This window comes from Orussus abietinus, unplaced genomic scaffold (genome assembly GCF_000612105.2).
Source record: "Orussus abietinus isolate OABI.00-Male unplaced genomic scaffold, Oabi_2.0 scaffold37, whole genome shotgun sequence".
Taxonomy (NCBI): domain Eukaryota; kingdom Metazoa; phylum Arthropoda; class Insecta; order Hymenoptera; family Orussidae; genus Orussus; species Orussus abietinus.
In genome coordinates, this window is record NW_019394759.1 from 753804 (window position 1) to 776610 (window position 22807).

Consider the following 22807-nt stretch of genomic DNA (forward strand, 5'->3'; position numbering starts at 1 on the left):
GCATTATTCCGTCTGGCGGGGCTGAATGCCATTTGCATTGTTAATAGTCCGAGCAATGGGTACCACATGAAGGACGAGTCCTTGGCGCGATTAATAAGTAAGAAGACCACCCCGAAAGGGGACCAGCGCCCGCTTTGCGGGGGGTCCTGAGGGAAAAGGGGTTGATTCAGGATCGGGCGATTATTTCTGGCTGGAATATCTCCGCCGAGGGGATGCTCCTCGGGAAAGTGGGCCGCGGGAGGGGTTACCGGCGAAAAGGGGCAAAAGGGGTAAGAAATCGCAAAAAGGGGAGGAGGGGGCAAGAACTGCCTTCTCGTCCTCCTTTAAACGCCACCGTAAGGAGGCCGAAACGGATGCGCGGCCACTCGCGGAAAAGTTTACCAGGGGAAGCAGAACTTCCCGGGGAAGGTGGAGTCGCCCTAATCTACATAAATCCCGCGGCCGATGGCGGCATTCTACACTCGGCCGACTACCGCCGCGGTCACCGGGGAAGCTGAGATCTTTATGGCGGCAATAAAGCCGACCTCGCGGCTTTCGAGTTACAAATGACTGCCGGTAGCTGAAAACTATTGCTGCATGCGCCGGCCTCCGAGCCTCCACCCTTTACGGCCGCCCGAGAAGAAATGGGGCCCGTTTATAAACCCCGCGCCCGAGTAAGGATAATAATTGTTATTAAATAGTTGCTATTAAGGCGGACCCCTTTATTCCCCGCCATCTCCACCGCGGATACGCAAGACGCGGCGTTATCAACCCCAGCTTTCGGAATTTCTTCTGAGACTGATAAAAAGGGCTCATATCTGTACTCCCCTTCCTGGCTCTCTGTTTTCCAGAATTCATCCTGTTATGCGGAGACTATGAATAATTTTTATTAAATAATAATTGTTATTAAATAGTTTCTATTAAGGCGCACCCCTTTATTCCCCGCCATCTCCACCATGGATACGCAAGACGCGGCGTTATCAACCCCAGCTTTCGGAATTTCTTTTGAGACTGATAAAAAGGTCTCATATCTGTAGTCCCCTTCCTGGCTCTCTGTTTTACAGAAATCGCCCTGCTATGCGAAGACTATGAATAATTGTTATTAAATAATAATTGTTATTAAATAGTTGCTATTAAGGCGCACCCCTTTATTCCCCGCCATCTCCACCGCGGATACGCAAGACGCGGCGTTATCAACCCCAGCTTTCGGAATTTCTTCTGAGACTGATAAAAAGGGCTCATATCTGTACTCCCCTTCCTGGCTCTCGGTTTTACAGAATTCATCCTGTTATGCGAAGACTATGATTAATTGTTATTAAATATTGCTCGTGGCATTTTTCTCGAGGTGCGCTATTCTAAACCGATAGGGAAGCCCCCTCATAACCTCGTTCTCTTTCCAGGACTTTGATCCAGTCCCGGAAATTCGGAGGGGGCTCGAAACGCATCCTGGCTCGATGATCCTTGCCGTGTACAGGATCAATGCATCCGAGAGAGAAAGCGCGGCCGATGCCGAATAGCTTCGTTACGGAAAGCTCGGCTCCGCATTCGGCGGCTTTGACGACTGGCGTCGCATAATTCATAATGGCATAGAGTGCGGGACAAATACGCATTTAATAAACACGTCGGGCACGGAATCCGGAGGTGGGTTCGGCATCCCGCGACCCGGGGCAAGCGAGGCGTCGCATATTAATCGCGGTATTAACACTTGAACCCCCCCCCCCTCGAGCCTAACCCCTCGACGGATGAAAAGCCTCCTCTCTGCCCCTCCTGTGTTTGTATTTCCATGGCGAAGCCCGCCAGGGCACCGACGCCAAAGCGGCGAAATTAATAGCGAGCGGACCCCCGAAACGCGAGAAAAATTAACCCACCTCGATCTCTTATAAAGGCGGCATACCCAAGTAAGCGACAAGTCGTCGCGTTAAACCCGTAAAATCGATCCAGGCTTTAATAACTTCGAATACCGTACAGCTGGATTTAACTTCACTAATTACGAATCGCTACGATTAATCGTTGCGATTGTGACCGCCTTAAGGTGAAGTGAAACACCCTTCAAATCCGTCGATTCTAATACAACACTTTTTTTTAAGGGTTAAAGACCAAACTGTCCGAAACGTTGACACGTCACTCCTGATCATCTAAGAATTGTCCTGACACATTGAAAATTTGGATTTTTCAACAACATTTTTTAACTCAGCTCAGACAAGAACCAAAATGGCGTAGAGCTCTCATATTTCGATCGATATACAATTATCGAAGGCTCTGATATGAGAATCGAAAGGGTCAGGACAATTTTACGAGAATTTAGAACACTCTGGTAATTGATAAATTCCCATTTGAACGGGATAAAGGAAAAAAAAGTGTTGCATGTGCTTCTATGCTAAAACGATGGTAATATAAGGTCTCGGAGAGAAAATTGAATTGACCTGGAAATCACAGATGGCGCAGGGGGTCCCTCTGCAGTCAATTAGGGCCCCAAAAAGCACGAATCCGGAGGATTTCTGGAGTTTTACTTCGATTTCTTTATAATTATTGTACGAAAACGACAGGTGGAGTATGCCATTTAGTACAATACGCAATACAATTCGACACAGCTGTCAATATAAAAACGAACGTCGGCAACGTAGGCATTTAGAAAAATCTTCTTTATCGACGTCGATCAAGTTCCTCGACGTGTTTCACTTCACCTTAAACCCGTAAAATCGATCCAGGTTTTAATAACTCCGAGTGCCGTACTGCTGGATTTAACCTCACTAATTACGAATCGCTACGATTCATCGTTACGATTGTAACCGGCTTAAGGGTTGATTAATTGATAAATCTGTCGATTTAAATGATATGACAATTAAAATAAAACTCCTCGATCAAGGTTTAGCCTTGATCGTCGTCCAGGCACCTCCTGGAGGTCCTGGAGACTCTCTCCCTTTTTACATAGAGTCCCGCACAGATACCTCGCTTATTCCTTTCATCCTCTCTGAAAAGAGGTCCTCGGCAAGCGGCATAATATCCGTCGCGAGAGTTCGGCTAGGATTTTTCCCGCGTTGCAGGAGGACCGGATCCCGTCGACGTAAACGCGAGGAGCGAGTCGGACAGTTTATTGCCCTGAAGTTGGGTAACCGAGACCGAGTAGAACGAGGGAATAAAACCCGGGCGGATTTTGTAATTCAATTAGACCCATTTCTTTCATCCGGCCTATCAAATCACGAGGGCGAGTTTTGCCGGGGGCGCAAAAGGGAGCGGCGGAGAGAGACAAGATTGCATAAAAGTGGGTACGTATAAAGCGCATACGCGCACATACGGATATCCATATACACGTCGTAGCCACGTTGTAAGATCCGGTGTTAAGTAAAACCCGGCCAAACGGTAAAATCTTCTCCTAGCTGCATTTAACACTAGGTTTACGGGCGATTTTTATATACCTATTTCTACGAGCACCCGTCAAATTGACGGGTAAACGAAAATACGGATTTTCTTTAAAAAATCGATTCATTCAAATTAGGTCTGAATTAGACAACACTAGGCTTTACGTTTAAATAAATGATTAATAAGTAAAAAGTCCCTTTTTAAAAATTATCACGGAAATGATTGGAATGCTCGTCCTCTCATCCTCGGAGTCAGAAGTAGGAAAAAAATGCACATCCTTTCCTTTCTACGACACCCTTTCAAGTTTTCCTCTTCACTATCCGAAGATCCTTCTGTCTCTCCACTTTCAATGCATTTTCCTTTCACTCTCACCTTCGCTTTGGCGTAATTCATATTGATCTTCTGTGGAGGTATCCTCTGAACAATCTTCATTGATGTTGACAAATTTGTTCAATGTCTTATTATATCTCCTGGATTTACTCATGATTGCTAGAAAAGGGAGATTGGTAAGAGTAAAAAAAAATAAAAAGTACTCTGCCCAAATTCAATTACCCCGTTGTAGATACTTGCAATAAGCGGATACTGTCTACAATACCTGAAACTTTTGCACCCTGTCTTTGAATAACGTCCTTACACTCACTACAAAGAAGCAAATATATATGGATTGTTTATGAAATTAGCTAGTCCGTCAATTTGACGGGTTTCGTATAGATAGGTATACTATATACAGATTTTAATAATTAGAAAGCTTAGGAAAAAATAATTCTGTTTACACATTCTTTCGCTGAAATGATTCATTTACGATAGAAAAATGGTTAAAATCAATGCTATGGTGTTTTCGGTATTTCTTTTCGAAGTTTGAATTCCGTCAAATTGACGGGCCCCGTAAACCTAGTGTTAACAACCCGGTTGATCATTTTATAAAGGTTTTACTAAACGCCGGGTTTTACAATCTCTTACAGTCGGTACTCATTCACATATACACGTGTACATCTATATACATCTTTATGCGTGCGTATCGATTTGATGTACATCCTAGGCGCAGAATGCAAAGGTGTCGCCGAGTCCAAGACGGGGAGGGCCGGGAAAGGAGCGGTAATAAAGCGCCCCGAGAACGAGGCACGCTCCAAAGGCACCCTACACTCGGATACAGCCATAAGCGTCTCCGGTATCAAGGGATCGGCAGATCAAGCTGCTTACGCGAACTCGCCGGATGGAAAACTCAGAGAGCTCCGGCGCCTCGGAAAGCACCTTTCCCCCCCGCGAAGGAGCCCCCTTAATGATCATTGGGCGCGATCCGCCTCTTATCACCGCGGTATTCCGCGACTCATTAAACGTGCTCTCCTCCTCCGGCAACAACCTCACCCTAGAAAAAAAAAAAAAACTGGTCGATGAAACTTTTCGATTTTCTTTTGTTTCTCAGTAGTCTCATAAAATTCCCATAAGACAATTTAAGGTGAAGTGAAACACGTCGAGGAACTTAATCGACTCCACCTGTCGTTTTCGTACAATATATATCAAGAAATCGAAGTAAAACTCCAGAAATCCTCCGGATTCGTGCTTTCTGGGGCTCTAATTGACTGCGGAGGGACCCCCTGCGCCATCTGTGATTTCCAGGTTAATTAAATTTTCACTCCGAGACCTTGTATTCCCATCGTTTTAGCATAGAAGCGCATACAACACTTTTTTTGCCCTTATCCCGTTCAAATGCGAATTTATCGATTACCAGAGTGTTCTAAATTCTCGTAAAATTGTCCTGACCCTTTAGTTTCTCATATCAGAGCCTTCGATAATTGTATATCGATCGAAATATGAGAGCTCGACGCCATTTTGGTTCTGGTCTGGGCTGAGTTAAAGAATTTTGTTAAAAAATCCAAATTTGGAATGTGTCAGGACAATTCTTAGATGATCAGGAGTGACGTGTCAAAGTTTCGGACAGTTTGGTCTAATACCCTTAAAAAAAAAAAGTGTTGTATTCGAATCGACTGATTTGAAAGGGGTTTCACTTCACCTTAAACGAACGAATGAATTTCATGGATGTCGGTACCTTCGTCAGGGTGTAAGTATTTAAACTGTGAGATCTCGAACGATTCGATAGGGCCACTTTGGAGGAACCTCGAAAATCGGAGTTTATGGGTGGTGGTCTCGCGTCGCCTTAATGTCTCTCTTTGGAAATTTCCGGATAATTGGGGAATGGTCGAAATGCTCCGACGGGGGAAAAAGGGAGACTTTGGGTGGATGCATCGGAGGGGCGCAGTTTCGGAGTGCATTTCAGAAGATGGAGCAGGGCTGGCAGGTAGGCCAGGCCAACGAACGCTGGCGGATGGTTGCGCGGTAATTGTCCAGTAATTGTGTTCGCTAATTGAAATTACGATGACCCGGCGCACGTAACTCGACTGGGGAGGAGCACGTGCGACCTGCAGGACGTCCGCCAGCGGGGCCAAGAAAGCTTAGTGCAAGCTGATCTCGTTAAGCAGACATCGGGGAGCCGTCTTCGTGGTTACGATCCGGTCCCGCTAAACCCCTTGTCGAATTATACGAGGGTCGTCATCGAAGGAATCATGGAAATCACGGAAAACACGGCAGATAAGTAGGCGAAGACGCTTCAATCCGGCATCGATCCGTTTCCAAAAACCCGAAGACGGTCCTCGAGACTCTTAAGGTGAAGTGAAACCCCCTTCAAATCAGTCGATTCGAATACAACACTTTTTTTTAAGGGTATTAGACCAAACTGTCCGAAACTTTGACACATCATTCCTGATCGTCTAAGAATTTTCCTGACACATTGAAAATTTGGATTTTTCCATACAATTTTTTAACTCAGTCCAGACCAGAACCAAAATGGCGTCCAGCTCTCACATTTCGATCGATATACAATTATCGAAGGCTCTGATATGAGAATCGAAAGGGTCAGGACAATTTTACGAGAATTTAGAACACTATGGTAATCGATAAACTCGCATTTGAACGGGATAAAGGCAAAAAAAGTGTTGTATGCGCTTCTTTGCCAAAACGATGGTAATACGAGGTCTCGGAGTGCAAATTTAATTGACCTGGAAATCACAGATGGCGCAGGGAATCCCTCCGCAGTCAATTAGGGCCCCAGAAAGCATGAATCCGGAGGATTTCTGGAGTTTTACTTCGATTTCTTTATAATTATTGTACGAAAACGACAGGTGGAGTATGCCATTTGGTACAATACCCAATATAATTCGACCCAGGTGTCAATATAAAACCGAACGTCGTGAACGTAGGCATTTAGAAAAATCTTCTTCATCGACGTTGATCAAGTTCCTCGACGTGTTTCACTTCACCTTAAGGCGACATAAAAGTGCCGTCAGAGATCTCGTTTATGAAAGTGACCGAACTTTTTTCAAACTTGACGATGTGAATATGGAGGCTCCAAAGAAGGTCCTGACACCCATGAAGTTACAATTTTCAAACAATTGTATAATAACACTTTTTATTAAATATGAAATTTCTTGGTCCTGGACCTTCTTCGTACCCTCCATATTTATATGTCGTACAGTTTAAATCGACTTATGAAGAACCCGAGACTAAAAATTGTCCCTAGGACCCCGAAGACCTCACGACCAGAGTTCACATTTCCATCCTAACAACGGACTAGAAAACACCCAGGTCCATTAAGGCAGCTCATAAAGAAAATTAACACTGCGTGTTCCCCGGCAGTGGATCGAAATGTAACCGGGTTATTAATTAAAAGCAACCAAGCAACGGAGGGCCAAGTGGGCGCAAGGAAGAAGGAATATTCTTTCATCGAGCTTAATACGACGGCAAGAAATACCGCGAAAGAGGATTGCAGGGCGAGGAGTTGCCGGCAGCCCAGGGATAGACTTTTAATTTTGCGAATTCTTAATTATTTCCCGGGCTAGTTTTAAAGCTCCTCAGCCAGGCCGGTCGGGCGGTCTGATACCCACCGCCCCGTAATACAATCTTGTGCCTGTAATTGGAAAGGGCTGAAACTCGTCTTCATGGAAAGACCCTCGCTGCTCGAATCGCTCCCGTAAATAAAATTGTACGTACTCGCTGTCTCTCGTTTCCTGCCGTCTCCTTATTTCCCCCCGTCCCTCCGTAGGTCCTGAAAGAGGCTGCCAAACGATTCCCGGATTCCTCCTCTCCTCGGTGCACGACCTGGGGACACGATCCTCGAGATTCTCGAATCCGGTAACGACGTCTGACAAACATGTTAAATCCTTCCTGGCAGGATCTCGAGCCTTGGGCAAATTCCAGGAGCCGTGTAAGGCGTACCGATGCTCTCGGGATGTTCCTGGGCTCCGTTTTCCCGGTTCCCGAGGACCGTACCTAGTTTCGCCATCGATAATCTATTCCAGCCTTTACAGGGCCGACGTGGTCGGACATGGCCTCCACTTTGGGGGGCCACTGGTCTTCGACCCATCCTCTGCGTTCGATTATTGCAACAAGTTGAAATACCTCCTGGTGGGGGCATGTGTGAAAACGATATTCCTCCGTAGGTTGATGAGCTCCCACATTAAGCCGGGGTAAGTAATTATCTACTGAACGGCGGCCAGGGTGGCCCAGCCACTCCCTCTTGGGTCTCCCAGTGCGTGTCGCCGCATCAACCGCCCCTGCAGACATCGTTCTCATCAAAGTTCAAACGCCGCATGTACCCGATACGCCGGGGTAAACTGCGTATGACTTAATTAACGAGGCTGCTGGAATTTTACGTTAACCGTTTGGCGCTGCGTTGCTACTTTTCCGCACTTTCGGTTCACTCCCAAGTGATTAAATCTTTTGATATCTAGGTAAACCTTGGATTCCAAGCTGACCGGATGTGGACCTCTTCGTAGCCGCGACGCTGAAGTTTTACTGCATCTTATTCATATCGCTAAACCTCTTCCAGGTTCAATGTATATTCTGACTTCTAAATTGACTCTTCGTGAATTAGATGATATATCGGCTGCACCTTGAATCCAGGTATTCGGATTAATCTCGTATCTAATTTAAATTTCAACCCGGACCATAAGTCTGATTATACCTTGTAATACCTAGATAGACCCCTTGGATTCCAGGCTGCATCTTCTCCGTATAAATTCCACGATCAAATTAATTACACCATTTTTTAGTATTGTAAATTAACTACGATATTCCAGGTGTTCGAGTTAATCCTGGTCAAGCTTCCGGTTGGTCACAGTCCTGGTTAACTTGCCCGCCACGTGGTTTCCCCTGCACAGGTGACCAAAACTCGACCAAAGGGCGCCCGGGTTTACCACTCTATACTCCGAATCCAGGTTAATCGCTACTCGGTTTCCGCTCGTTCGAATTAGCCGCACCATCATTTCCGGCGTCCAGATGGACCGTACCATAGCTTCCGGTACTCAGGTTGACCCCAAACCAATTTCCCGCTTTCGGGATTGATCGCACGATCTTTCGCTCCGCCGTGGTTTGCCGGGAAATTTGAATTGAATACCGCGTCACTACAAAACCGAATGGTCTATGCCACGCCTAATCTCGCGTCGCCTCTAATCTCAGTTAAAAAGCCATACCTCGGTTAAAGTGAAGCGCCACTCGTCACTCTTCCTACCCTGCGGCTCGTGTCCATGCCTCGGGGTGTTCCATGAATTCGAAGGAAAACCGTTAAAACCGTTACCGTTTAAAAATTCAAAACGAGCTGCGAACTATTTTACAAAAACGCCCCGGATAGGGCTCGTGGCCGCTCGCGGAGGAGATTCGCGGAGGTGTCGCGGAGGGAGCTTCAGTTGGTATCACTTTTGCCCGTTTCGCGGCGACTGGGCGAAGCGCGAAGCGGACACCTAGAGCGGCTGCGCACCCTCCGCCGCGCGCCGCTCCGCGCAGCCGCAGTAGCGCCCCCCAAGAGAGTGGTGCTAACTCGAATTCCTCCCGAGGCGGCATCACATGGGCGGAATCCGTCATTCTAGGTTACGTGCGCCTCGGAAATCGCCCCTATGTAAAAAAATCCCCTTCGTAAAAGTTCACTCCTCACTATCGCAGGGAACATCTCCCCCCTTATTCGTCGCATCTCTTCGTTTATTAGGTCGTTCTATAACCTTCTTCGCTGGGAATTTTATTTCGAGATAATTGCAGGTACGAATAAAAGATTTCGTTCGATTTCTGCACAGGACCTCCTTAAAATAGCGGTGGTAATTCTTCGCAAGGCGTCATCAAGTGAAATTAATCTAGGTTATGTGCGACTCGAAAATCGCCCCGTCTAAAAAATCCCCTTCGTAAAATTTCACTCCCTACTATCGCAGGGACAACATCTCTCTGTACTTTCGTCGCATGTATTCGTTTATTGAATCGCTTCGTAAGTTGCCTCACAGGGGATTTTATTTGGAAGTAATGGCATGCCTGAATAAAAAGAAATCGTTTAAAACTTTGGAAATTTCGCTCACGCGATGACGTAATATTGCGTAAGTATTGCGATAATGTAATGAAAAACGAGGGTAGGGCGATAAGCGGGTTAATTGGCCTGAATTTTTGGAGTATATTTCGATGGAAATATCTTTATTCGGTGTACAAGGCGGTTGACTCGCGCTACTTCGCCGCCATCTTGGAAATCGCAATTACGCCGCGTCACCGATACCGGAAGGACGCGGCGAGTCTCAGGCCGGACTCAGCTAGAGGGAACGTTCCTCGGAATTGAAATTGTAAATCAATCCCGCGAAACGGCAGGATACGTGCCCGGTCGGGAAATCTGACGAATCCTCGGCGTCCTCCTGGGCAAATATTGGCTCTCCGAGAAGACGCAACACCGTCGCGTCGGGGACGCGACGACGTCACCCGGCGGCGGCGGCTTTCCCCGAGTCCTTTATTATTTTATTCCGCCGCCCCCATTGTGCCGCGAAAAACGCGGCCCACCGCGAGGAATCGCTAAGGTATTTTCCTAACCGACTTGCAAAGCCCCGAGGACGTCCCGAGACAAATGAAGCAAAATAAATGTAATGTAAAAAGCAAACCGCTCGGGCTTCGGCCTCTCCCCTCTCTCTCTTTCTCTTTCTCTTTCTTTACCTCCGAGGGCTCTTCGCGGCACCCTTCGGCGACGAGGGGGAAGGCAAGTGAGAGAAAGGCGGGGAAAATGAGAGGGAAGAACTTTGCCAACCTGTCTTGGCCTTTCACCCCTCCCGCTACCTTTTTATACTTCTTTCAATATGCTCTTACAGGCTCGACTTTTCAACTTGACATTTTTAATTCCTTTCTCCTCGTGTAATCGTCTTAGGTGGAGCAACCGCCGCGAATCGCCAGGCCGAACTGAAACCGTTTGAGCGGATCTTTTTCCCTTTACGATTTCTCCCCGACGTTTCCGCGTCCTTTACCTTCGTCTTTCCACGTCGCCTCGATACGCGACTCGGTACCGCGGATCCCTCATTTTATTCCCATTCCTTTTCAACGGTTCTACATTTTTTTCTTTCTCAACCTGAAAAGAGGTCTCGGCTCTATGAATGAAAATTCAACGCAGAATCTCCCGATTTTCGGATACGCGACTTTATATTGCAAATTCGTTATTTCAGCCCGATTATTTTTTTCAACAGTTCCACTTTTTTTTTTTCTCAACCTACAAAGAGGTCTCGACTCCATGAATGAAAATTCAAAGCAGCGTCCCTGGATTTTCGGATACGCGACTCTATATTGCAAATTCGTTATTTCAGCCCGATTATTTTTTTCAACAGTTCCACATTTTTTTTTCTCAACCTACAAAGACGTCTCGATTTCATGAATGAAAATTCAAAGCAGCATCCCTGGATTTTCGGATACGCGATTCTATATTGCAAATTCGTTATTTCAGCCCGATTATTTTCTTCAACAGTGCCACTTTTTTTTTCTCAACCTATAAAAAGGTCTCGGCTCCATGAATGAAAATTCAAAGCAGCGTCCCTGGATTTTCAGATACGCGATTCTATATTGCAAATTCGTTATTTCAGCCCGATTATTTTTTTCAACAGTTCCACTTTTTTATTTCTCAACCTATAAAAAGGTCTCGGCTCCATGAATGAAAATTCAAAGCAGCGTCCCTGGATTTTCGGATACGCGATTCTATATTGCAAATTCGTTATTTCAGCCCGATTATTTTTTTCAACAGTTCCACATTTTTTCTTTTTCAACCTGAAAAGAGGTCTCGGCTCTATGAATGAAAATTCAAAGCAGCATCCCTGGATTTTCGGATACGCGACTCTATATTGCAAATTCGTCATTTTACTTCGACCTTTTCTTTTTGTTTTGTCAACGGGTCAATATTTTCTTCTCAACCTGAAAATTGATCTCGGTTCCGTGGACAAAGATTCACCGCAGGGTTCCTGGATTTTCGGAACCGTCAACCAGGAGCTTCCCCCACGATTTCGAGGCCACTCGAAGAATTCAGAGAGCGATTACCGCCTAAGTTCTCCGCAAACGTTAGGGGGAAAATCGATAACAGGTTCGAGCAAAGCATTGTGGGAACACTGGCCACTGAATGAGCGGATTTTTCTCCTCGAGCAATTCGTCCAAATGAGGGAAACTACTTGCGCTCTCGTGGAAAATCTCTCCTCCACCTGTAGACTTAGTCCCGGTCAGAGACCTAAAGTCAAGACGAATCCTCGAAAAAAAAAAAAAGAAATCACTCCAATTCATTCTCTATCACACGATCACCCGTACAATTAATTCCCATAAAACATACGTGTCTACCCAGTACATCGGTTTCTATAACAGGATTTTCATAAAAGAAATGTTCGGCTGAATGAAGTTTGCCCAATTGAATTTCAGGTGCACTAATTTCGTATCAGGAAATAATTGGCCCATTTTAGTGTCTACTTGTTACGAGGCTGCACCATGAAGTATATACGTGATAACGATTTTAAGCGGCTGTTTTGGATAAGGATATCACAAGTACGACTTTATAATAATTTTGCGCATCTTTCTATAGGCTGGAAAAATGATTTAAGGACTATGACTTCCAGGCTATGGGGCTAATTGGCCCATTTCAATATCTACTTGTTACGAGGCTGCACCATGAAGTATATACGTGGTAACGATTTTACACGGCTGTTTTGGATAAGGATATCACAAGTACGACTTTATAATAATTTTATACATCTTTCTATAGGCTGGAAAAATTATTTAAGGACTATGACTTCCAGGCTATGGGGCTAATTACCCCATGTCAATATCTACTTGTTACGAGGCTGCACCATGAAGTATTCACGTGGCAACGGTTTTAAATGGCTGTTTTGGATAAGGATATCACAAGTAGGACTTTATAATTATTTTACGCATCTTTCTATAGGCTGGAAAAATTATTTAAGGACTATGACTTCCAGGACAATGGGGCTAATTGCCCCATGTCAATATCTACTTGTTACGAGGCCGCACCATGAAGTATTCACGTGGTAACGATTTTAAACAGCTGTTTTGGATAAGGATATCACAAGTAGGACTTTATAATTATTTTACGCATCTTTCTATAGGCTGGAAAAATTATTTAAGGAATATGACTTTTAGGACAATGGGCGCTGCAGGGGGTGTATGGTTTGACCGCCTGAAAGCTATGGGGTCCCTCGAATTCGCTCGCCAAACACGTGGCTGGTATTGCAACGGGACGGATAGGTCGGTGAGGCTGCCTCGAGGATGGGAGAAGATATTTACCAGCGTCTGCTCTTACAACCTCGGCAAACTTCAACTCCCCTTTTCCGCGTCTTGGCTCCCCGGTATTTACAATCGGTTACCCGATGCCTAATCCAATGAGACCCGGAGCGAACGATCGTCCCGTAATTTACGGTAGACACGTTCCATGCGAATAGATCTACAAGAGGACGCGCCAGAAATTATTCACGTGAGAATAAATTCCCCAATAACGAAAAGACGCACCCTCCGATCTTTCAATATTAATATCTGCCCACGGAAATCTGATTAAAAATTCGACCAATGAAAATATGCTTCGTGCAAATGTCATAATAAATTATTCACCTGACGGTAAGTTTCCTGCAATTTCCTTCGATAATGAAAATACGCGTCTTGAACGCATCTTTGCAATTTTACTCCGCTCGTGACTATCAAATGCACGATTTGAGTATAACTGACAGATTTTAGCAGGCATAACAGGTGTCTATGTACATACCTTGAGAGCGATGATGGCGGAGGTGCGATCTTCGGCGTCCGAATTCATGGAAACGTGGTTTTCAAAAAAGAACCCCGGGAGTCGGTAGGAACATGGAACATCGAAATGATAACAAAGGCACTCGGGATGTTCGCTAGGACGTAATGGAAATCACTGCTGGCGGTGAACTACTGGACGTACAGGTATAGCGACGCACCTGGCTACTAGAAACTGTCCAAGAGTGGATAGAAATATTTTTGCGCGTAACAATGGTCAACCAAAAAAAGTTCCACCCATGAAAGATACAGTCCAAAGACGAGTAAAACGAACCCAGGCCTGAAATTCCCGGGGTTGGTCTCGCAAAACACGGACATTTTCATATTATCATATTTTCATATTTTCAAATTTTCAGATTTTCACATCTGCAAGACCAAGCCTTAAATCCGGATAGGTGAGCCTGCTCGGTTCTTCGCCAAGGAAGTAAATAATCAAAACAAATCTATAAAAAAATTTAATTCCATTTAATTTTAGGCGACAACCACCCCATGGAGATGCCAGTGAACGAGATATTGAATTTTCAACCCCATGAGTTTAATACAGGTGACAATATCTCGGTAGGATTATTCGCGCGGTCCAGGAGTCCATCATGGATTAGCGATTCACTAGGTGTCACCAGGGTCACAGGGGTTCGCCGAATAGTTCCCCGTAGTTCACTCGTGATCCTTGAACCCGGCACTTCACCGCGGTGGGTATCGAGCCCAGGACGTGAACGAGGGAACACTGCCGGTCGCGAACGTCCTGCAGGATATCGGGGGACTAGAGACATGAAATGGTGAGAGCTGAGGACGTACCCTTGATTCGACACCCACCCCGCTGCGCTGTCGGCGAGAAACTGAACTCCCTCGAGCCCGCCCCGAGCTTATGCCCCCACCTCGCAGTACGCGGACGCTGACAAGGGGAGCCTTGGTAACCGGAAAATTCGGATCTCGATGAAACTTCCCAGGCCGAGGGTAGGGGTCAACTGATTCCACGCCGCGGCGTCGGCCCCGGCGAAAATGCGATTTTTGGGGATGATCCCACCCCCGGGCCGAGCGTCGTCATGCGCCCCGCGGACCTTCCGGACCTTCCGGACCGTATGCGCGATGAAGCGGTTCGTTTGCATGGACCGTGGCCGGCATTCACCCGGTTGTAGAAGAAATTGGACCCCGATGAAATTATCCGACCGCGAGACCCGTGTCGCGAATTGCGCCGAACAACCTGTGGTTCGTACGACTGCTACGACGAATCGCGACTCACGGATCTGTCACGAGGTTATTAAAGCATTTAGAAACCTCGCACTGAGAAGAAAAAAAATATTAGTTGACCGAAACAAACATATACTGTCGCCTGAATCATATGTGCCCATAATTATGAAAGTGGCCTAAGTCATATATTTTTTGTTTCGAAATTACATTTAATTAATTTCGTTTGAAATAATATGGCGTGAAATAACTGATAAACTCATTTTTTTTTTTTAATTTTGACTTAGACCACTTTCATAATTGTGGGCACATATATGACTGCAGGAAATAATTATTTTCTTGAGATGAAAAATTGATGTCGAGCTACACCAAACGAGTATCTTGATTGTCGTTGATTCAAAGAAATTTTCTTTACTCGATCTGACATTTCTTTGGGAGTATTAGATCGCAAGATGCCGTCGTCGCGGGGCATATTTTTCTATTTTGAGTCAAGCATCATTTTCTTGAGATGAAAAATTAATGTCGAGCTAAACCAAACGAGTATCTTGATTGTCGTTGATTCAAACCAATTTCCTTTACTCGATCTGACATTTCTTTCGGCGTATTAGATCGCAAGATGCCGTCTTGCGGGGGATATTTTTCTATTTTAAGTCAAGCAACATTTTTTCTCAGCGTAAGTCTACTAAATAAGCTCGAATCGCTGATACCAGATCTATCCCGATAACTCCATTAAACGACCTCGACAATATCTCGAATCTCGGGTTCCTCGGAGAAGGCTCGACCTCGCCGTCTCTTTTTAACCTACCCTAAGCAGTCCTCGATTAATTCCCGCCCATAAATATTCAAACTTTCCGAGGTACGCGTGCGTTTGAATTTTTGCCAGGGTAATCGGGGCCGAATTTCGCGATGCGGAACGGGAAATTCGAACGATGGCTGTTCACGGCGTCGCTGTAAACGAGGATCATCCTAGGAGCGCAATATGTGCACCGCCCGGCTAGGGATAAATTTAATTATGCAGTTCGCGCGCGTTATGCCGGTTTACTTGAGGGCTGGTCACCGAGGCCGGTCATGGGGACCTGTAAAAACATATTTACGAGTTCGTTTCACCAACGTGTCCGTGGCACGTGCTCGCACCGGGTGCAGCTGCAGCTGTACGGCATGCCGCACGATAAAAGAGACGCGCGCCGGCGCTTTAACACCGAGGGTTGGAGGTTGTAGGTTGCTGCCGTAGGTTGCGGATGCACCGGAAGAGGAGTTCGCAACAAGAGAAACACCGGGGAAGCGTTTAGGACTTCCTGGTGTCTCTGGATCTGCCGAAAGTCCAAGGGAAGATGGCTGCTCGGTTTCCTCACCCCACGTCCAGGAGATCTTTTTAGGTCTTCGTGGTTTTCCATCAAACCTGCGGGGCGATTTTCCATGAAATCTTTTTGCAAAATGACCTTCGTATTTTCCATTCAAGTCTATGAGACGGTCTCTAAATTCTGCCGCACGGTTGTAGGTTGCTGCCATAGGTTGCGGTTGCACCGGAAGAGGAGTTCGCAACAAGAGAAACAACGAGGAAGCGTTTAGGACTTCCTAGTGTCTCTGGATCCGCCGAAAGTCCAAGGAAAAATGGCTGCTCGGTTTCCTCACCCCACGTCCAGGAGATCTTTTTAGGTCTTCGTGGTTTTCCTTCAAACTTGGGGGCGATTTTCCATGAAATCTTTTTGCAAAATGACCTCCGTATTTTTCCTTCAAGTCTATGAGACGGTCTCTAAATTCTGCCGCACCTGAAGGACGATTTTCGTGATCTTCCTCCAGGTCTGCAATGCGAGTTCCGTCCAAATTCCCCCAGAAGACGATCTTCGAGTTTTTTCTTCGAGTCCGCGAGACGATCGTTAAAAGATCCTCCCAGAACCTGGAAGAAGAGTTCGACATCAGTGGCGGAACAAAAGCGCGTCGATGGCCTCCTCGAAACCCGATTTCGACGCTCTTCCGGTCCCTCTCTCCGGAAGTCTGCAAACCGTCTCACCTCGCAGCTCGAGAAACCAAATCGAATTTCCTTTCGTCCTCGGCGACAAAGCTCTCGGTGTTCGAAGCACTTCAAAAAGCTAGCCTGTAACTCTATTAACCTGGCCGTGTCCTCGTTATATGTATGTATCAGGATCAGACCTCCCTTGTCCCGTGGCTGCAAGCTCGCATTCCAAAAACATCCAGGATGTACGTAGACGGTTTCTGGTCCTTTTCGGGGCAAGCCGGGCTTCGGCTCTGCAATTTCCTCGTATGACGTGAATTCTGGATTAAAGCCGATTGAAGAATAATAGGAGGAACTGGGTCTTCGGAGCTTCCCGCTCTTGCCTGGAATTTCGGATATTATAAATATACATTNACTTGCCAAGGATCTGACCTATCCTCGAATAAAATCCAGGACGAGTCGGAAGGAAGACCACGTCGCCATGGAAATTAAGGACGAAGTCGTCAACGGGGCGCCATCTAAAATAATTTAAAAAAATCTACTATCAAGGTAGAAATTATTAAGAAAAATGTGGTATCGAAGTCACGAGCGATTCATGCTGTTCGATTTTATCTCCGAAATTGCCGTCTCCTTTTTTATCCACCTTTGCATCCTGTAGAGACGAAAGCGTCGAGCAGACTTTTTACCCCGCCAGGGACAATGTCCGTAACTCCCTTAAATTTCCTGGGACCGAAACTAGTTTGAATTTGTTTCATAGTTTTATAAGGGAGGATGTCGCAGTGGAACGAGAAAAGAGGGGAGGAACAGGGCAGATGCTGTCAACCCTTGAACAATTTTAAATGTAAATTAAAGTATTGGCCCGGCTGGCTGCCGTCTGGGCTGGGCGTCCCGACGCCTCTGCTGCATTTGCATATTAAGTGGCTACGACCCAATAACACCCCCGCACCTATCCTGAATCTATCCTGAACCTATCGCACACCTGTCCCACACCTATTCCGTAACATCCTAGACCCTGGTAGTTTTACAAGCCCCGAGCTTTTATTCTTCTACGCTCGAAGCCTCTCCTTCTTGTCCGCCGCCATTTTGTTTTCGCTTAGCGTCACCCGTAGAGGAAGATGATCGCTAATGAAATAATCACTACAGGGTATGATTTGATAAACCAAAAAAGAGTTGTCAGGGATATTTAACTTTCAAACGACGGGAACAAACATCAGTTCCGGAGGTCGTAGACGAAATTTTTCGGGAACGGCCGCGATATTGCTAATTATGAAACTTTTCACTTCGACGCAGCGCGCGACTGACGAATTTTTAATAAGGACCCCGCAAATGAATTTTTCAGCAAGGCAGGGAGGATTTTTCTCGATTTTAACCAGGCGACTCCGTTTTACGGAGGGTTTCTTTCAACCCTTTCACGAAAGTTTAGCCCGGGGAAATGTTATTTTTTTTTTTCATAAATTTCAGAAATGCCCTCGTCCTTCCCCGACTGACGAAGAATCGATTAGACCGTCTAGACGAAAGCAGAATGTAGTCCGGAAAGTCCATTAGGTAAATCAGGTATGCGCATTGCCTCGCATAAACATTTCGTCCGTTTATCGTTGCAGCCGACATGAAATACGGACAGTTTGTTTTCGAGGCGTGCCTTGCCTGTTTCAGACGCTTTCGCAATGGGTCCGACTATTCCCCATAAACTTTCAGGATTTTGTTATTCACTTGCCGAGTCGATGTACGGAAATAAAGTAACCCCGAATGTGCAACAATTCTTACAAGCCCCGTTAACGATTTATTCGATTTTCTATTACGACTATTTACATATAATAATGGTCGAGTATAGGATAATTACGTAAGGACAGATTTTCCGTTTCACCGACGTTTCACCCAACAAAATTCAAACACGCCTCGAATTAACTGAAATCTCAAATGTCGGTTTGAAAGATTGAAAAATTTAAACCTCTTCCGAAATGAATTCACGTTGTTAACGAATTAATTATGTATGTAGAAAACATTTATTTTACAGGTCTATAGATCGGCGCAGCACGAGCGTACGCACGTCTCCATGAATCAATGGTAAATGATTTCGAAAAGATGTGCAAGTTGCTGAATTTTAACGTTAGATGGAGAAATGCGGATATTCTACGTGCACTTCAAATGTAATAGTGGCGCCATCTTGTGGAGGCGAGTTGTATTAAGAAACAAGTCTCAGTTTCCAGTTCACGGTAACCATCTGCATTCTTCTTAATTCATTGTCTCCCTGTATTCTATTATAAGAAGGATAATCGAGGAGACTGCTATAGAGTCCGCTTAAACTCCACTTAGAGACTTATATAGCGTATTCGCATGCGTCTCATATTAAATAACCAACAGTTTGTACTGGAAGTGACAGTTGGGCGCAGTTCACGACAGTTATCAAGATGAACAACACATGGAGAGATCGAGACCGGGTGAGATAACAAAATAAACTTGTTTAATCGATATCACTGCAACAGGTCCCTGATTTAATTTGACATGATGACTCAATTATGTCATAAAACGGCACAATTATTTATGAAACATCTTCATAATTGAAACTGCGTTTTAAAAAACATTTCGATTTTTGATTTTATACTCCAAAGGTCATATTCACGCGCGCTTGGCGATTGATATATTTTTCTTTTTTTTTTTTTTTTCATCTAATCTAAACGCAGAACCTGAGTCAGTAAGTTCCACATACTGAAAAATTAATTTCTTACATCGGAGCATGTATGGAAACAAATACGATTGCAATTAAATTTCAACATTTTTCAGGATTTTCAGAAACATCTTCCGGGGGGTGAAACGACAGGCTCTCAATTACACGATGTCTTGAGCAAAACTGAAACAGAATTGAGACCAATACCTGGTTTCGATGAGAACGTCGACGATAGAAACTATTATCGCCTGCAACATGACATCGATTGCGATGAGGTTTATCCAAATATCATTCTTGGAGATGCGTTAGTATCTGTATTCATAAACTGATTTAATTTTGTAATTTACTGCTGGAATTATGCTTATTTCTGTTTATATACAGCTGACATTGCTCTTTACTTACATAGACAATATTTTATTAATTCTAAAATATTGTCAAATTATCAGGAGTACCGCTAAAAATAAAAAGTTTCTGAAAAGGTTGGGCGTGACTCACGTACTTAATACAGCTGAAGGAAATCGATTTGGTCTTGTGAATACTAATAGACACTATTATAGTGACACATCGATAGAATACCTTGGGTTACCGATTATAGATTTGCCTACCATTGACATTAGTCAATATTTTCCTGCAGCAGTATCATTTATTCATAATGCTCTTTCTTCTGGAGGTAAGAATAATTAGAATTCTAAATAAATGCGATATAAAAGAGTCTAAATCAAATAAGTTTTGATCGAATTACCATTATTTACTCGCAGGCAAAGTGTTCGTCCACTGTATGTTGGGAATATCTCGCAGTGCAACATGTGTCATTGCATATTTGATGACCAAAAAAGAAATGCTAGCAGTCGACGCAATTCAGTTGGTCCGTACGAACCGTTGCATCAATCCCAATCAAGGTTTCTTGCGGCAACTTGCAAACCTGGATAATCGGCTACGTCGAGAACGCCTGTAATTAGAAGAATTATAATACTTTTGAACTCATCTATCTATGTGATCAAAATGGTAAAAAATGTGCATATACATTCAGTACTAACAATTTAACATTATCACTTTTGAGTGAGTAGCGATTTTAATATCTGACTTGCAATGTTATTTACAAACATCTGATTCTGATTTTTGTTTTCCAGGAACAAAGCGCTTCAATCGACGTTGTGAATAAAACAACAAATCAGATGAAAAATTTAGCAAAGTTAACATACGGAAATATCAATCAAAATATATTTATTGTAAGAATTTTATTACTCACTTAAAATAGAAATATTAATCCTGATAATGTGCAAATTGAATAAATAGTACAAATATGAATACGTATTGATTTAAAGGTTTCAAGTCATTGGCATTGATTAGAGTTTAACATGGCCCCTCATGTACCAAGCCAAAGATAAAGTTAAAAAGTATACTGTTAATTATAAATGATTTATTTCTTAACACTGTCGAAAGCTATGTATTTATATACATTAATATAAAATTCAAGCTTAGGTTGCAGTCATATAGTTAGATACAATCATTTGCTAGGCACGCGGGTGTAATTTAACTTTTGTCTGCTTTCATTCTTTAACATCGTCAATGTCCAGAGATTGTGTGTCCCATTACTTAGGCATGACAATAAATCAACATTCGCCTATTAGAAGCGATTAACAAATTGATAATAATACCGAATACGTTTACGAAAATGGAATATATTATACCTTTCACATGTTAGAATAATGTTTGACATTTATTAACATGTAGTTCTTAAGTTCCCTAAAGTAATCCACTGATATATTAATTAATCCAGCAAAGATCGCCGAAACAGAAATATTGCGTTTAATCACACACAAAAATTCTAAATTGTACGCTCGCTTTCTTGAGGATTATAATACAGAGAAATTCAGATTGATATTTGGGAAAATCTTTTATGCGCTATATTATGCTGAATAACTTCCTAATTATAGCAGCATTTGATTTAAACATATTATGAGGCCCATGCTGCAAGTTCTTTTAGATCGTCGTCTTCTTCCTTTGATTTTGGTTCTGCAAAACAAGATAAAAAAATTAATATTTCTACAAGTAAAGCGCACACACACAGATGAAACTAAAACCCTGTCGATCCTGATTGTACTCTAAAGTAAAAATCTGCAATAAAATTCGTGAAAACAAATGAAATTACTAGAACGAGCTTTGGCAGGAACAGCAGGTTCAGAGCTTGCAGGAACAGCTGGAAGTTCGTCGCTAGTAGCAACGCCAAGCAATTCCTTATCGAGCTCTTCTTGTTCGAGCTCCTCCAATTCTCTCTCTAGTTCATCTTCATCTACGTCCTGTCCAAATGCGACAGGGTTGGAAATTGCATCCGAAATTTCCTTTGCAACATCCTGTTGTTCGGCAATGTCATCCATCATATCGTGAACTTGATCGACGTCCCTAAAGTTAAAATAAATCTGATTAAACTATAAACATCGATTTGAAGACCTATAATAGCATTTTAAAAATAAAGCAACACAGTTTCAAAAAAGAAATAGGTTCGTACATATGTTGATGTGCCGATTTAAGAGCATCTGCAGCACTTTTCATTGTAGTTAGTACCGCCGTATTTGTATTAGCACTCTCGAGAGCCTCCCTTTGCATTTCAATAGTAGATAAAGTTCCATCGATTTGTTGTAACTGTTTCTCATAACGCTTTTTTCTTTTCAATGCCTGTATCGCAGCTAGAAAATTCAAAAATATACATAGGAATATCCATCGAGGAAGTTTACAGATAACAAGGACAAGATCACTGGCTGAACTGTGTACGAAGTGACGAAAACTTGTTAGATCGACTGAAATAGGAGACAACGAAAAGTGTGGTTTGCATAACCTTGTAGCCTTAAGGGCTGTAGGCTTTTGGAAGTATACGAGCATTCGGACATCATCGATGAAGAATGCAATAAATTCTTTGAATTAATACGACATTCTGCGAATCCAGAGCCGTCACATTGACAGATGATAAGACGAGTTATCTACCAATTGTGTAAAAAAAAGAACGACTCGCTTAACAAGTAAAAACAAAGCAAGAATAATCTCGATCATACCTCGCTTGTTCTTCGTCCCGTTTTTCCTAGCCACTTGAATCTCTAGCTCGATTTTGCTCTCGAGGAAGTCTTGCTTTTTGATGAGCATCTCCTCTGTCTCTCGCAGCTTCTGAATAGCCTCGGCCGTCGAAGGAGCGACCGGCTCTTTCTTCCCTCCGAAAACTTTACTGAAGAAGCTCATCCTGAGTCCTTTCAAAGGGACGGGAGTCACGTCGATGGCAGACTTTCAATCGGACGAGAAACACTAAAATCCTAACTTACAGAAAACACAGGGAACGTTACCGCCATACTCACACGATACTCACTACGTCATGACTCAGAGATGGAAAGGTAATCCACGGCAGATGATTTAACAATAGATTACAAAGTTGAATGTATTCGCAATTCTACGTGGCCCCTTATGGCAGAATCTTGAACTAAGTACAGAAATCCACGATGTAAATATAGGAACCTCGGCCTCGAATAACGCGTCACCCAATCAGTCCCTTAATA

General features: G+C 44.0%; 2 protein-coding genes across 3 annotated transcripts; one reads left to right on the forward strand and one right to left on the reverse strand.

Moving 5' to 3' along the window:
* The first annotated feature begins 18843 nt into the window (after positions 1–18843).
* Positions 18844–20579, forward strand: LOC105696293 (dual specificity protein phosphatase 3). 2 transcript variants are annotated; one of them, XR_001103708.2, is made up of 5 exons: positions 18844–19038; positions 19382–19569; positions 19712–19935; positions 20024–20270; positions 20396–20579. XR_001103708.2 is itself a non-coding variant. In XM_012418670.2 (5 exons), exons 1-5 carry the CDS (start codon positions 19009–19011, stop codon positions 20421–20423), a joined length of 663 nt encoding a protein of 220 aa, XP_012274093.1. In that variant the 5' UTR covers positions 18845–19008; the 3' UTR covers positions 20424–20579. The 2 variants fall into 2 exon arrangements, 1 of the variants encoding a protein (XP_012274093.1); XM_012418670.2 differs by having other exon boundaries at positions 18845–19038; positions 20024–20216.
* Positions 20580–20696: 117 nt separating this feature from the next.
* Positions 20697–22638, reverse strand: LOC105696292 (charged multivesicular body protein 4c). The gene is made up of 4 exons (XM_012418669.2): positions 22316–22638; positions 21775–21952; positions 21418–21668; positions 20697–21281 (listed from the first exon to the last, which is right to left on the reverse strand). Exons 1-4 carry the CDS (start codon positions 22494–22496, stop codon positions 21223–21225), a joined length of 669 nt encoding a protein of 222 aa, XP_012274092.1. The 5' UTR covers positions 22497–22638; the 3' UTR covers positions 20697–21222.
* Positions 22639–22807: the final 169 nt, after the last annotated feature.